The sequence below is a fragment of the Scyliorhinus torazame genome, chromosome 18 (assembly GCF_047496885.1).
Source record: "Scyliorhinus torazame isolate Kashiwa2021f chromosome 18, sScyTor2.1, whole genome shotgun sequence".
In the NCBI taxonomy this organism is placed as follows: Eukaryota; Metazoa; Chordata; class Chondrichthyes; order Carcharhiniformes; family Scyliorhinidae; genus Scyliorhinus; species Scyliorhinus torazame.
The window spans coordinates 73,723,379-73,739,825 of NC_092724.1; the positions used below are offsets into that span (position 1 = coordinate 73,723,379).

The 16,447-nt window shown below is 47.7% G+C and overlaps 2 protein-coding genes across 2 annotated transcripts in view; both read right to left on the minus strand.

The window, feature by feature from the left end:
* Nucleotides 1-16,447, minus strand: part of wdr55 (WD repeat domain 55) — a 165,108-nt gene that overhangs the window by 138,836 nt on the left and 9,825 nt on the right. The gene's annotated exons all lie outside the window — the stretch shown is intronic.
* On the minus strand, nucleotides 1,908-16,413 carry LOC140395302 (vimentin-type intermediate filament-associated coiled-coil protein-like). The gene is made up of 2 exons (XM_072482901.1): nucleotides 16,110-16,413; nucleotides 1,908-7,742 (listed from the first exon to the last, which is right to left on the minus strand). Exons 1-2 carry the CDS (start codon nucleotides 16,307-16,309, stop codon nucleotides 7,373-7,375), a joined length of 570 nt encoding a protein of 189 aa, XP_072339002.1. The 5' UTR covers nucleotides 16,310-16,413; the 3' UTR covers nucleotides 1,908-7,372.

Genomic DNA, 16,447 nt, shown 5'->3' on the forward strand with positions numbered 1-16,447 from the left:
GGGGAGAGAGATTGGATTGGGGGGGAAGAGAGATCGGGGGGGGGAAGAGAGATCGGGGGGGGAAGAGAGATCGGGGGGAGGGAAGAGAGATCGGGGGAGGGAAGAGAGATCGGGGGGAGGGAAGAGAGATCGGGGGGAGGGAAGAGAGATCGGGGGTGGGGGGGAGAGAGATCGGGGGGGGGGAAGAGAGATCAGGGGGGGGGGAAGAGAGATCGGGGCGGAGGGGAGAGATCGGGGGGAGGGGAGAGATCGGGGGGAGAGAGAACGGGGGGGGAGAAAGATCTGGGGGGGGGGGGGAGAGATCGGGGGGGAAGAGAGATCGGGGGGGGAGAGAGATCGGGGGAGTGAGAGATCGGGGGGGGAGAGAGATCGGGGGGGAGAGAGATCGGGGGGGGAGAGAGATCGGGGGGGGAAGAGAGGCTGGGGGGGTGGGAGAGATCGGGGTGGGTGGGAGAGAGATTGGGGGGGGGAAGAGAGATTGGGGGGAGAGAGATCGGGGGGGAGAGAGATCGGGGGGGAGAGAGAGGGGGAGAGAGGTGGGGGGTGAATGGTGTGGGGGGGGAGGTTTAGAGAGATGGGGGGAGAGATCGGAGGGGGAGAGAGAGATGGGGGGGGGGGAGAGATGGGGGGGTGGGGAGAGAGATCATGGGGGGGGGAGATCATCGGGGGGGATCCTCAGAGGCAACATTATGGGGTGCTCATCATCATCGGGGGGGGGGGGAGATCATCGGGGGGTGGGGAGGAGAGAGATCATCGGGGGGGGGGGGGGGAGAAGAGAAATCCTCAGGGGGAACATTATGGGGTGATCATCATCATCGGGGGAGAGATCATGGTGGGGGTGGGGGGGAAGAGATAAAAGCAGCAAATGTGATGTGAGAAAAACATTTTGGCACGAGTGGTTCGGGTCTGGAATGCACTGCCTTAAAGTGGGGGAGGCAGATTCTGAGAACATCAGTTCAATTCCCACCATGGCAGCTGGTGGCATTTAAATGAATAAATCTGGAACAGAAATGATAAATTGTTATTCATCTGGTTCACTAACGTCCTTTAGGGAGGGAAATCTGCCACCCTTACCTGGTCTGGCCTACATGTGACTCCAGACCCACAGCAATGTGGTTGACTTTCAACTGCCCTCTGAAATGGTCCAGCAAATCCCTAAGTTCAAGGGCAATTAGGGATGGTAACAAATGCTGGTCTTGCTAGTGACACCGACATCATAGGGAAGAATAAAAGCCAGGAGCCATGGGACAAAGAGCTGACATAGGCTGTTGCTTCCTTCCATTGCTGTTGCTGTGTCACGCCTTGACGTTACAGTAGAAGGTTCCTCCAGTTTCTCTAGGAATAATGACTAACAGGCACTATCACTCTGGGATAGAGCAGTTAGCTGCCTTTAACTTCCACTTTCCTCAGTCTATTTGGGGAGTTTGTCCTGAACAAAGGTTGAAAACTGAATATTCGCAGGGGTTTTTGAGAAATTCCACTGTTGATCTCGATGCACAGTAGCTCAGTGGTTAGCACTGTTGCCTCACAGCACCAGGGTCCCGGGTTTGATTCCTGATTGGGTCACTGTGTGGAGTCTGCACATGCTCCCCGTGTGCTTGGGTTTCCCCCGGGTGCTCTGGTTTCCTCCCACAAGTCCCGAAAGACGTGCTTATTAGGTGAATTGAAATTTCTGAATTCTCCCTCTGTGTACCCAAACAGGCGCAGGACTGTGGCGACTAGCAGATTTTAACACTATCTTCATTGCAGTGTTAATGTAAGCCTACTTGTGACACTAATAAAGATGAAAGTCAGATGAAGACATGATCAGGTTCTGAAATCCCCACTGAATTATCGGCCACGATCATTGCCTGAGATAGCAGCCAAAACCCTTCTGGATCATAGCACACAAATTAAACACAAACTACTTAAAAAGTTATTGCACAGTTTTATAAAAGGCACCAATTTATCAGATTTGTGTCTACAAACAATGATCAAAAACTGCAAACATGTGAAATTTTTGCCCTGAGCGAGTTGCGGTACATTCACCCAGTAACTTTCAAACAAGGAACATCACATCACAGTCCCAAATCCCTTTAAACAAAAGTAATATGTTTCAAGGGAACATGGACAAGCTAGTACTGCATATATTCCTGAAATCTACAAGCAAACTCAAGAATACCTTCTCAAAATATGAAGTATGTACTTCAGAATGGTTTCCTACCTGTCTAACTTACAAGCGATTTAGTGCAATGTTGCAGTCAGGTAATTTGCAATGCAGATAACAAAGCTAAATCAGCAACATAAACATGAAATGAGAAAAGGGCAATGGTGTATTGTAACAAAGCCCCCAGAGTCAGGTCTATCTCTCGCCCAACCTCTGGGTTGCAAGAACTTGCCAAATCAGCTCAAACTTTACTTTGAAAGTTCAGTTTCCTGACCAAGACAGTCAGCTGCCTTGTAACTTCCATCCATGTTGTAACAAACATCCAAAAACTACAAAGAGAACTGAAGAAGTAAATGACTAAACAGGATTCCAGCAGATTCACATAATGAATTCCAGCATTACATAGATGTGGAAAATTCTAAAGTAAGTTTTGATTATATAGAAAGTATTGGTTTAGGAGTGATTACATGAATATCAGTTTCCTCGAGTGAATATATTGAGATTGATATACACCAGGACGACAGAGAATTCTTGTGGATGTTCGAAAATAGTCTTCATACAGAAGATTACACACATAATAGACAGCGAAGTGATTTACACAGAATAATGACTATCAGAGAAGCGGGATATCAGAGAGATTACACAGAGATTAATGGATGTCAGGGAGTTATAACACACAGATAATGATGGATATCAGAGTGATTAGACATAATAGAAGCCAGGGAATGATTACACAGAGAATAATGATGAGAGTAAGTATATACAGAATAATGAATATTACAGAATGGTTATCAAGAGAATGATTACGTAGACAATAAATTAGCTCGAGGAGCGATCAGACACAAATGGGTTTTTTAAGGAATAATTTCTATACAGACCAGGGAATGATTACAAGTTTATCAAGAGAACAAGAGCATAGTGACTGGTCATTGAACCCAGAGAATATATCGAGGACCTCCCCTCCCCTTGCATATTAAGATTCTAATAGCTGGGGCACACCAACAATGGGTGCCTGATGTCAGCTTTACTGTGACACCATCAGTACTTTACCAAAGACCAGCTACATTAGAGGCTGTGAGGAGTCTGGCCCACACGTTGTCACTTCCATTTTTCCCTAGATCCCTCCAGGCTCATATCAGCCCCTATCTCACTGTTGTGATTCAGGATTTTATGAGTTAATGAGACAGCAACTGTTCAAAATGGATAAAGCAACAAATATCAACTATGAATAGGACTGTTATTGTTATTTTCCCTTTAAGATATAGTTGTGCTGGTTTGCCATTTCTGTTGACAGATGAAGTGTTGGTGTAGTCAGATGAGGACATCTTCAGTCCTATCACACACCAGATAAGGACTGTGTAAGACTAATGGAGTCAATGAAATGAACATGCTAATCAATTGCATAGTTCTGTAACCACTGACAAATTAACTCCCCAAACCTGTACGAACCATTTTCAATTTCACTTCTACTTCCAAGTCACTGAATGTCTGATAAGGAGGAAGATTGCAAGTGGAGCCAGTCTTCAGATAACTGATGTGCAATCCCAATGGGATAAAGTGCAAATCTTACTATAGGGGAAATTACATTTATAGTTGCTCAGTGTGGCCAAAAAGGCATCTTGTGCAGCCCACTGTAACAGTGCCACACAGAGCAGAAGACCCAAGCATCCAAGAGGAGGTCAGTTTTGAAGTTAACTTTGGAGGAGGCGGACTACCAGGTTATTGTAGGCAGCCTCCTGATCACCAGGTCAGTTCAGCACTAAAAGAACAAACTTGCACTTCCATCGCACCTTTCACACCTCAGGAAGTCCCAAAGTGCTTTAAAGTCAATTAAGTGCTTTTGAAGTGTAGACACTATTCTAATGTGGACTGAATGTCAGCTCATCCACCAGACTCTCTCCCTCAGTGCCAATCACCATACTCCCAGGACAGACTCGCTTCCTCAGTGCCACTCGTCACACTCCCAGGACAGACTCACTTCCTCACTGTCACTCGCCATACACCCAGGACAGAATCACTCCCTCACTGTCACTCGCCATACTCCCAGGACAGAATCACTCCCTCAATGTCACTCGCCATACACCCAGGACAGAATCACTCCCTCACTGTCACTCGCCATACTCCCAGGACAGAATCACTCCCTCACTGCCACTAGTCATACGTTCAGGACACTCACTTCCACAGTGCCACTCGCCATACTCCCAGGAAAGACTCACTCCCTCACTGCCACTCGCCATACTCCCAGGACAGACTCAATCCCTCACTGCCACTCGCCATACTCCCAGGACAGAATCATTCCCTCACTGCCACTAGTCATACCCTCAGGACAGACTCACTTCCACAGTGCCACTCGCCATACTCCCAGGAAAGACTCAATCCCTCACTGCCACTCGCCATACTCCCAGGACAGAATCACTCCCTCACTGCCACTCGCCATATTCCCAGGACAGACTCACTCCCACTCGCCATATTCCCAGGACAGACTCTCTCCCTCATTGTCACTCGCCATACTCCCAGGTCAGACTCACTCCCTCACTGTCACTCGCCATACTCCCAGGACAGAATCACTCCCTCACTGCCACTCGCCATACTCCCAGGACAGACTCACTCCCACTCGCCATATTCCCAGGACAGACTCTCTCCCTCATTGTCACTCGCCATATTCCCAGGACAGACTCTCTCCCTCATTGTCACTCGCCATACTCCCAGGTCAGACTCACTCCCTCACTGTCACTCGCCATACTCCCAGGACAGAATCACTCCCTCACTGCCACTCGCCATATTCCCAGGACAGACTCACTCCCACTCGCCATATTCCCAGGACAGACTCTCTCCCTCATTGTCACTCGCCATACTCCCAGGTCAGACTCACTCCCTCACTGTCACTCGCCATACTCCCAGGACAGAATCACTCCCTCACTGCCACTCGCCATACTCCCAGGACAGACTCACTCCCTCACTGCCACTCGCCATACTCCCAGGACAGAATCACTCCCTCACTGCCACTCGCCGTATTCCCAGGACAGACTCACTCCCTCACTGCCACTCGCCATACTCCCAGGACAGACTCACTCCCTCATTGCCACTCGCCATACTCCCAGGTCAGACTCACTCCCTCACTGTCACTCGCCATACTCCCAGGACAGAATCACTCCCTCACTGCCACTCGCCATACTCCCAGGACAGACTCACTCCCTCACTGCCACTCGCCATACTCCCAGGACAGACTCACTCCCTCACTGCCACTCGCCATACTCCCAGGACAGACTCACTCCCTCACTGTCACTCGCCATACTCCCAGGACAGAATCACTCCCTCACTGTCACTCGCCATACACCCAGGACAGAATCACTCCCTCACTGTCACTCGCCATACTCCCAGGATAGAATCACTCCCTCACTGTCACTCGCCATACACCCAGGACAGAATCACTTCCTCAGTGCCACTCGCCATATTCCCTGAACAGACTCACTCCCTCACTGTCACTCGCCATATTCCCTGAACAGACTCACTCCCTCACTGCCACTCACCATACTCCCAGGACAGACTCACTCCGTCACTGTCATTTGCTATACTCTCAGGGCAGATTCATCATACTCACAAGAGGATTAGTCCATAATCTACATGCTGTGAGAGAGCCTATAGCGGTCAGTTACTGAGTGTTAGACACTAAGGCCAAGGAAACAGACACAAAAACTACCACCAAAAAAAAAACAATGGACAGTAATTTAAACGCTGGACATTGCTGTTGTGGGTTACAGCAGAGTTTGAGTAGGGTATAGCTATTGCAGGAACTTTCTCTGTAACACAGTTTCTTCTCCCTGTTATTAATATGAGGTGCACAAGGCATCACAACTCAATGGTCCAGTGAGTATTTCATGTTTCAAACTGATGAGATTTTGATGGTTCAAGTTGAGCCAATTGACTGTCCTTAACTCAATGGCCAGGAATCTCTTCCTCTGCTGCTCTTCACAGGAACTTTGCTGAAGTCCTGTTCACACACGGAAACAACAGTGCCAGCTGCACCTCCGGCAATGGTAGAACAGCAGTGGAGCAAATTCCAGGCCACAATCTCATGATATTCCAGGTTGATATCACGAGCACCCGTTAACTCTGGAGATAAGAAACCCAGAAGTTTAAATTTTTGATGGTGGGCAGAGGGTGGAACCTATCAGATGAGTTTTGCCAGGGATGGTTTCCACTGCAGCTTGCAGTCACTGCTATTGTGGGCAAGACAGAGGCAGAACTCAGAAACAGCGAGGTACAGAATCCTGAAAACGTCATTGCCTCAACACTGACCGTCATCCCAGAGGGAAGTTCCCAATCTCCACAGTCCCAGATCTTGACTCACACACTGATGGGTACAGATTGTTGAAACAATTTTAGGCTAATTAATTTTGTGTTGTGAATGAACAGAATCTCTGGACGTGAAAGCTGTAACAAGCAATCACAATTCAGGCCACTCTGTCAGTGGGGATGTTCTCCATTTCCGATAATAATTACATTGCTCAATATCCAGAGCTCGAGAGAACTTATCCAATCTGGACTGGATTTAAACTCGGATTCCAGAGACTATCATTACTACACTATCTAAATACCCTTTATAAGCAGTTCCAGGCTGGGATTAAGATGGAATTGGCTACCACAGTATTGTAACTTCCACCATTCCAAACACTCAATGCACCTAGCTAAACTCAAAAAGCTTTGGGAACAATCCCCACTTTTATTACTCTGGTGACATGATTAGTTTCTATAAACTCCCAAAGTTGGGAGAAACCTAGAAAGGGAAGCTGGTGTTTCGTCTTTGTGCTCTACCTACATGAAGGTTATTACCTGGCTCCTCCTGACCTCTTTTCCCAGCCTTTTGGAATAAAGATTTCATTTAGCTAAATCCAGCAGTACCCAAACACCATTGTCCATAACTGCACCAAGGAATGGATAAACAATGTCACATTTCTTTACATTCAGAGAAATAACCCCTCAGTTCCAAGTTACAGTGAAAAATCCTTCGAATCTTTGGAATGTAGTGTCAGTGAGTCCAGAAATCGGACCCCACACAGTTTAAGAGTGCTTCTGGTTTCCATTTCTTTTAATTTATGTCATTGATGGAAGGTTTGATATTCACAGGTGTCGGTGTGGTGATTTGCAATGCTGCAGAAACAACAGGCACTTGTGGACTCTACCCAACATCTCTGAGGAGGGGGTCAGACCTCTGGATGCAGAGATTTAGACCGTGGTCCCAAAGATTGCATCATCTTGAGCTGACTCCTCCATATCATCCTCGCTGACAGAGAAATTGCGGTCATTGGGGCAGGTGTTCATTAACCCGTTGATTCCCGCCAGAGAGTGTGCGTGGTGGTCAGGGAAGGCAGGGTGTGAGTCAAGGTGTGAGATGTGGACACTCTGCGAACGCTCGGCTTCAGCCATGTACGACAGCAGGTTATCAAGGAGGGGTCGGCTGCGAGTGATTTTATCCAACAGTTGACTGCGGTGCCTGAGCTGGGCGATCACACTGTCCTTCTCCTTCATCACCATCTGCAGCCTCTGCACTGTCCCTTCACAATCCTGCAGTTTCTCTTGCACATCCACCATCTCCCTGCAGAACACGGGCGACAGCAATGGAGACATCTCAGTTCAAGTACAATCAACATGCCCAGCCCTTCCTGAAGCCCCCCCCCCCCCCCCCCCCCCCCACTGACTCTCTCCACTCTCCCTTCTCCACCCAATTCCTCCTCCCGACCAACCACCCAAATTCACCCCATATCCCTCCTATCCTCAGCCTACCCATATCCCCCACCACGTCCCACAATCCACTCTCCCCCACTTCATTCCATCACACCCGAATCTGCCCTCCCTTCATTCTCCCACCCCATTATCACTTATTCCTGCTCCTATTCCCCCTTCCCCTATCCAACTGCCCCACTTTGTCTCCTCACTAACCTACTCCCCCCTCCTCCATTTCCTCTTTATCCATATCCCCTCTCACCTATCCTCCCTCAACCCCCTCCTCCATGTTCCCCTCCCACCCATTCCGCCCCACCTATCCTCCTCAACCCCTACCTCCATATTTCCTCCGCCCCCATCCTATTCCCCCATTCAAAGTGAGCATTTATCTTAAAGTGCATCTGGGGAATTGGTAATGGAAAGAAGGGCTATGGCGGTTGAATTAAACAGGTATTTTGCATCTATCTTCACTGTTGAGGACACCAGAAATAGCTGTAAATCAGGTAACGGAAGGGAGTGAAGAACTCAAGAAAATTACAGAACACTAGGGAAGTGGTAGTGAGCAAATTCTTGGATCTGTCGGCTGACTAATACCGGGGTTCGGATGGACTTCAACCAAAGGTCTTGAAAGAAGTGGCGAATCAGATAGTTGATGCATTGATTTCAATTTGGGGGAAGGTCACATTCGACTGAAAGATAGCAAATGCAACTCCTTCATTCAAAAAGGGGAGACAGAAAGCAGGAAACTACAGGCCAAGTAGCCTAACATTTGCCACAGGGGAAATATTAGAAGCCGAAGCCATTATCAAAGATGTTATAGCAGGGCATTTGGAAAAATACTAGGTGATCAGGGAGAGTCAACATGGTCTTGTGAATGGGAAATCGTACTTAACTAATTTATTGAAGTTCTTTGAAGGAGTCACATGTGCTGTGGATGTACTGTACTTAGATTTTTAGAACACATTTAATAAAATGCCACATCAAGGGTTATTGCAGAAAATAAAAGCTCATGGTGTAGGGGGTAACATATGAAATGAAATGAAACGAATGAAATGAAAATGAAATGATGGATTGAAGATTGGCATACATTTAAAAAACAGTGTCAGGATTAGACAGAGTCGGCAGGATTTACGAAAGGGAAATCATGCTTGCAAGTCTACTGAAATTCTTCAAGGATGTAACTAGTAGAGTTGATGAAGGGAACAAGTTATTTGGACTTTCAGAAGGCTTTCAACAAAGTCCCACATAAAAGATTTGAATATAAAAGTAAAGTGCATGAGATTGGGGAAGTGTATTGAGATGGATAGAAAACGGTTTCCTATGACTAGTGGGGTACCGCAGAGATTGGTGCAGGGATCCCAGCTATTTACAATATATATTAATGATTTAGATGCGGGAACTAAATGTAAGATCTCCAAATTTGAGATGACGTAAAGCTGGGTGGGAGGGTGAGCTGTGAGGAAGATGCAGAGATGCTTCTGTGTGATTTGGACAAGTTGAATGAGGGGATGCAATACATGGCAGATGCAATACGGTATGGATAAATGTGAGATTGCAAAAACAGGGAGGCAGATTATTTTCTGAATAGCTATAAATTGAGAAGAGAATGTGCAACTAGAGCTGGGTGTCCTTGTACACTGGTCACTGGAGGTAAGGATGCAGGTGTAGTAGGCGGTAAAGAAGGCAAATGGCATGTTGGCTTTCTTAGCAAAAGGATTTGAGTACAGGAGTAGGGATGTCTTGCTGTAATTGTGTCTTGGTGAGATCTCACCTGGAATAGTGTATGCAGTTTTGGTCTCCTTATCGAAGGAAGGATGTGCAGCGAAGGTTTACCAGGCTGATTTCTGGGATGTCGGAACTGACATATGAGAACAGATTGAGTCGGTTAGGATTATATAGAGGAGGCGGTGGCGTAGTGGTATTGTCACTGGACTAGTAATCCAGACACCCAGGATAATGCTCTGGGGACCCAGGTTTGAATCCCACCTGGCAGGTGATGGAATTTAAACTTGATAAAATATCTGGAATTAAAAGTCTAATGATGGCCATGAAACCATTGTCGATTTACTAACTTGATCGAGTTTTTCGAGGAGGTCACTAAGATGATTGATGCAGGTAGGGCAGTAGATGTTGTCTATATGGACTTCAGTAAGGCCTTTGACAAGGTCCCTCATGGTAGACTAGTACAAAAGGTGAAGTCACACGGGATCAGGGGTGAACTGGCAAGGTGGATACAGAACTGGCTAGGCCATAGAAGGCAGAGGGTAGCAATGGAGGGATGCTTTTCTAATTGGAGGGCTGTGACCAGTGGTGTTCCACAGGGATCAGTGCTGGGACCTTTGCTCTTTGTAGTATATATAAATGATTTGGAGGAAAATGTAACTGGTCTGATTAGTAAGTTTGCAGACGACACAAAGGTTGGTGGAATTGCGGATAGCGATGAGGACTGTCTGAGGATACAGCAGGATTTAGATTGTCTGGAGACTTGGGCGGAGAGATGGCAGATGGAGTTTAACCTGGACAAATGTGAGGTAATGCATTTTGGAAGGGCTAATGCAGGTAGGGAATATACAGTGAATGGTAGAACCCTCAAGAGTATTGAAAGTCAAAGAGATCTAGGAGTACAGGTCCACAGATCACTGAAAGGGGCTACACAGGTGGAGAAGGTAGTCAAGAAGGCATACGGCATGCTTGCCTTCATTGGCCGGGGCATTGAGTATAAGAATTGGCAAGTCATGTTGCAGCTGTATAGAACCTTAGTTAGGCCACACTTGGAGTATAGTGTTCAATTCTGGTCGCCACACTACCAGAAGGATGTGGAGGCTTTAGAGAGGGTGCAGAAGAGATTTACCAGAATGTTGCCTGGTATGGAGGGCATAAGCTATGAGGAGCGATTGAATAAACTCGGTTTGTTCTCACTGGAACGAAGGAGGTTGAGGGGCGACCTGATAGAGGTATACAAAATTATGAGGGGCATAGACAGAGTGGATAGTCAGAGGCTTTTCCCCAGGGTAGAGGGGTCAATTACTAGGGGGCATAGGTTTAAGGTGAGAGGGGCAAAGTTTAGAGTAGATGTACGAGGCAAGTTTTTTACGCAGAGGGTAGTGGGTGCCTGGAACTCACTACCGGAGGAGGTAGTGGAGGCAGGGACGATAGGGACATTTAAGGGGCATCTTGACAAATATATGAATAGGATGGGAATAGAAGGATACGGACCCAGGAAGTGTAGAAGATTGTAGTTTAGTCGGGCAGTATGGTCGGCACGGGCTTGGAGGGCCGAAGGGCCTGTTCCTGTGCTGTACATTTCTTTGTTCTTTGTTCTTTGATTGTCGTAGAACCCCATCTGGATCACTAATGTCCTTTAGGGAAGGAAATCTGCCATCCTTACCTTGTCTGGCCTACATCCAGACCCACAGCAATGTTGTTCACTCTTAAATGCTCCCTGAAATGGCTTAGCTAGCCACTCAGTTGTATTCAACCGCTACAAAAAAGAAAAAGAAATGAAACAGGACGGGCTATCCAGCACCGAACCAGGCACCGGAAACGACAATGGCAAACCCAGCCCTGTCGACCCCGCAAAGTCCTTCTTATTAACATCTGGGGGCTTGTGCCAAAGTTGAGAGAGCTGTCTCACAGACTACTTAAGCCTGACATAATCATACTCACAGAATCATACCTTACAGACAATGCTCCAGATACCACTATCACCATTCCTGGGTATGTCTTGTCTCACCGGCAGGACAGACCCAGCAGAGGTGGCAGCACCGTGGTATACAGTCGGGAGTTGCCCTCGGAGTCCTCAACATCGACTCTGGACCCCATGAAGTCTCATGGCTTCAGCTTAAACATGGGCAAGGAAACCTCCTGTTTATTACCATGTACCAGCCACCATCTGCTGATGAATCAGTACTCCTCCATGTTGCACACCACTTGGAGGAAGCACTGAGGGTTGCAAGAGCGGATTTCAATGTCCATCACCAAGAGTGGCTTAGTAGTACCACTGATCGAGCTGGCTGGATCCTAAAGGACATAGTTGCTAGACTGGGACTGCAGCAGGTGGTGAGAGAACCAACAAGAGGCAAAAACATACTTGACCTCATCCTCACCAATCTGCCTGCTGCAAATGCATCTGTCCAGGACAGCATCGGTAGAAGTGACCACCGCACAGTCCTTGTGGAGACAAAGTCCTTTCATCACATCAAGGATACCCTCCATCGTGTTGTGTGGCACTACCACCGTGCTAAGCACCATTCAAACAGATCTAGCAACTCAAGACTGGGCATTCCTGAGGCGCTGTGGGCCATCAGCAGTACTGTATTCAACTACAATCTGCAACCTCATGGCCCGGCATGTTGCCAGGAGCAACGTCACGCATACTGAATAATGAGATGTCAACCTGGTGAAGCTACAACACAGGACTACTTGTGTGCCAAACAGCATAAGCAGCAAGTAATAGAACTAAGCGATTCCACAACCACCGCAACAGATCTAAGCTCTGCAGTCCTGCCACATCCAGCCGTGAATGGTGGTGGACAATTAAACAACTCACTGGAGGAGGCTCCACAAATATCCCCATCCTCATTTAGAGAGGCTCATCACATATGTGCAAAAGACAAGGCTGCACCTTTCACAACAATCTTCAGCCAGAAATGCCGAGTGGATGATCCAGCTCTGTCTCCTCAGGAGGTCCCCAACAGAGGGAGAATTCAGAATGTCCAAACTCACCTAACAAGCACGTCTTTTGGGACTTGTACGAGGAAACCGGAGCACCCGGAGGAAACCTTCGCAGTTCTGTGTACCCGAACAGGCGTCAGAATGTGCCGACTAGGGGATTTTCACAGTAACTTCATTGCAGTGTTAATGTAAGCCTATTTGTGACAATAATAAAGATTATCACAGATGTCAGTCTTCAGCCAATACAATTCACTCCAGGTGATATCAAGAAATGGTTGAAGGCACTAGATACTACAGAGGCTATGGGTCCTGATAATATTCTGGCAATAGTGAAGACTTGTGTTCCAGAACTTGCCGCACCCCTAGCCAAGTCATTCCGGCACAGCTACAACATTGACATCTACCCAACAATGTGGAAAATTGCCACGGTGTGTCCTGTACACAAGAGGACAAATCCAACCCAGCCAATTACCGCCCTATCAGTTTACTCTCCATCAACAGTAAAATGATGGAAGGGGTCATCAAGTGCTATCAAGTAGCACTTACTCGGCAATAACCTGCTCACGGACGCTCAGTTTGAATTCTGTCAAGGTCACTCAGCTCCTGGCCTCATTATAGCCTTGGTTTAAACATGGACAAAAGAGCTGAATGCCGGAGGTGAGGTGAGGGTGACTGCCTTTGACATCAAGTCAGCATTTGACCGAGTGTAGCATCAAGGAGCCTTAGCTAAACTGGAGTCAATGGGAATCGGGGGAAAACTCTCGCTGGTTGGGGTCATACCTGGCACAAAGGAAGATGGTTGTGGTGGTTGGAGATCAATCATCACAGCTCCAGGACATCACAGCAGGAATTCCTCAGGGTAGTGTCCTGGGCCCAACCATCTTCAGCTGCTTCATCAATGACCTGCCTTCCAGCTAAGGTCAGAAGTGGGGATGTTTGCGGATGACTGCACAATGTTCAGCACCATTTGCGACTCCTCAGATAATGAAACAGTCCATGTCCAAATGCAGCAAGATCTGGACAATATCCAGGCTTGGGCTAACAGGTGGCAAGTTACATTCACGCCACACAAGTGCCAGGCAATGACTATCTCCTACAAGAGAGGATCTAACATTGCCCCTTGACATTCAATCGCTTTACCATTGTTGAATTCCCCCACAATCAACATCCTGGGGTTACCATTGATCAGAAACTGAATTGGACTAGCCACATTAATACTGTGGTTACCAGGGCAGGTCAAAGGCTAGGAATTCTACGGGGAGTAACTCACCTCCTGGCCCTCCAAAGCCTGTCCACAATCTACAAGGCATAAGTCAGGAATGTAATAGAATACTCTCCACTTTGCCTGGACAAGTGCAACTCGAACAACACTCAAGAAGCTTGACACCATCCTGTACAAAGCAGCCCGCTTAATTGCTCATCCTTCTACAAACATTCAAACACTCCACCACTGACGAACAGTGGCAGCCTTGTGTACCATCTAGAAGATGCACTGCAGTAACTCACCAAGGTTACTTAGACAGCACATTCCAAACCCATGATCACTACCATCTAGAAGTCAAGAGCAGCAGATACCTGGGAACCCCACCACCTGGAGGTTCCCTTCAACTCACCACCCCGACTTGGAAATATATTGCCATTCCTTCACTGTCACTGGGAGAAAATCCTGGAACTCCCTCCCTAACAACATAGTGGGTGTACCTAACCAATGATGCCCACATCTTGTAAATGAATGTTTAAAATATTTGCTGGAGTTCAGAAGAATTTTTATAGAAACCTACAAAATTCTAACAGGACTAGATAAGAAGAGATGCAGGAAGGATGTTCCAGATAGTGGGGAGTCCAGAACCATGTGTCACAGTCTGAGGATACAGGGTAAACCATTTAGGACTGAGACGAGGAGAAATCTATTCACCCAAAGATTGGCGAGCCTCCTGTGGCATTTCCAACACAGCAGGCAGTTGAGATCAAAACATTGTAGGTTTTCAAGAAGTCATATATAGCACTTGGGGTGAAAGGTGTCAAAGGCAGGAACAGGCTATTAAGTTGGATGATCAGCCATCAGTGTTGTAATCTCAACCTTTTACAATTTATATAAATTACTTGGATGAAGGGATTGAAGGGATGGTCGTTAATTTGCTGATGACACAAAGATATGTCAGAAAGTAAATGTGGGGCAGCACGGTGGCGCAGTGGGTTAGCCCTGCTGCCTCACGGCCCGAAGTCCCAGGTTCGATCCCGGCTCTGGGCTACTGTACGTGTGGAGTTTGCACATTCTCCCCGTGTTTGTGTGGGTTTCGCCCCCACAACCCAAAGATGTACAGTCTAGGTGGATTGGCCACGCTAAATTGCCCCTTAATTGGAAAAAAAATGAATTGGGTACACTAAATTTACAAAACAAAAAAAAGAAAGTAAATGTGAAGAAGGCGCCAGGAGGCTACAAAGGGACATAGAAAGCTTTAGTGAGTGGGCAAAAATCTGGCAAATGGGAGTATAATGTGGGAAAATGTGAAATTATCCATTTTGACAGGAAGAATAAAAAAGCTTATATAAATGCCGAGCTCGAAGGTGCAGAGGGATCTGGGTGTCCGAGGGCCTGAATCAGAATAGCAGACACAGCAAGTAATTAGTCCAGTCTCAAAATATGTGCTTGTTCGGTGAATTGGACATTCTGAATTCTCCCTCAGTGTACCCGAACAGTGTGGCAACTAGTGGATTTTCACAGTAACTTAACGCAGTGTTAATGGAGCCCTACTTGTGACGCTAATAGATTATTATTGTCAAGGGATTTGATTACAAGAGTGGGGCGGTTATGCTTCAGTTGTACAGGGCATTGGGGAGACCACATCTGGAGTATTTGGTACAGCATTGGCCTCCTTATCCAAGACAAGATGTAAGTGTGTTGGAAGCAGATTTACTGAACTTTAATACCAGGAATGAGCGGGTTGTCTTATGAGGAAAGGTTGGAGAGGTTAGGTTTGTATCTACTAGAGTTTAGATGAGTAAGAGGCGACTTAATCGAAACCTTTAAGATCCTGAGGGCCATTGACAGGTATGGAGAGGATGTTTCCCCTTGTTGGAAAATCTAGAACTAGGGGTAATTCTTTAAAAATAAGGAGTCATTCATTTAAGACAGTGATAAGATTTTTTTCCTCTCGGATTGTAGTCTCTGGAATTCTCTTCCACAAAAGTGGAAGCAGAATCTTTGAATATTTTAAAGGCAGAACTGGGTTAACTAGTTTCTTTCCCTCTTCATCCCTGCTCCCTATTCCCGCTTTAGCCCATTCCATCCTCCCCCAATTTCATAAGTCCTCCCAATCTCCTCTGACTACCCTCCCCTAATTCTGTTACCCCGCACCCCACCCTCCCCCATTTCCTTGTGCTCCATTCCCTCCCCCTCAACCCAACTTCCTCATTAGCCTCCTCGCCCCAATTTCCCCGCACTCCCACCCTGGCTGAAACCAATGATGCGCGTCCCCGGCAGAGCGGGGCCCAGTGAGATTCCGCGCGTGGACGCAACTGTGGACCCTTCCCCTATGCGCGCGGCCCCGGGCTGTGTGCTGACCGCTCCTTGCGCAGGCTGAGTTCCCGGATGGCGGCCTGCAGCTCCCGGTCCTTGCCCATCAGCCGCTCGGCCTGTTCCCGCACCGTCCGCTCGGCCGCCTCCAGCCGGCGCTCCAGCTCTGTCACCCGGCGGTGCACAGCCGCCAGGTGGGCATTCGCCTCTTTGATCTGCACCGGGCTCAGCACTGACATCCTGCGCATCCGAGCCGGCGGTCACCGCTCTCACAGGCGGAAGCCCCAGTACCCGATCCCGAGGCTCAAACCAGCATCGGCCTCGCTGTCACTGCGCACGCGCTCTCCGAGCCCCATTGCCAGCCGGCGCACGCGCTCTCTGGGGCC

What these genes read in the sequence shown, in the direction of transcription:
- LOC140395302 (XM_072482901.1), bottom strand. Translation starts at nt 16,309, where the DNA reads ATGCGCAGGATGTCAGTGCTGAGCCCGGTGCAGATCAAAGAGGCGAAT. An exon ending in CTCAGCCTGCGCAAGGAGCG is followed by an intron (nt 7,743 to 16,109) that starts GTCAGCACACAG and finishes CGTGTTCTGCAG; the next exon opens with GGAGATGGTGGATGTGCAAG.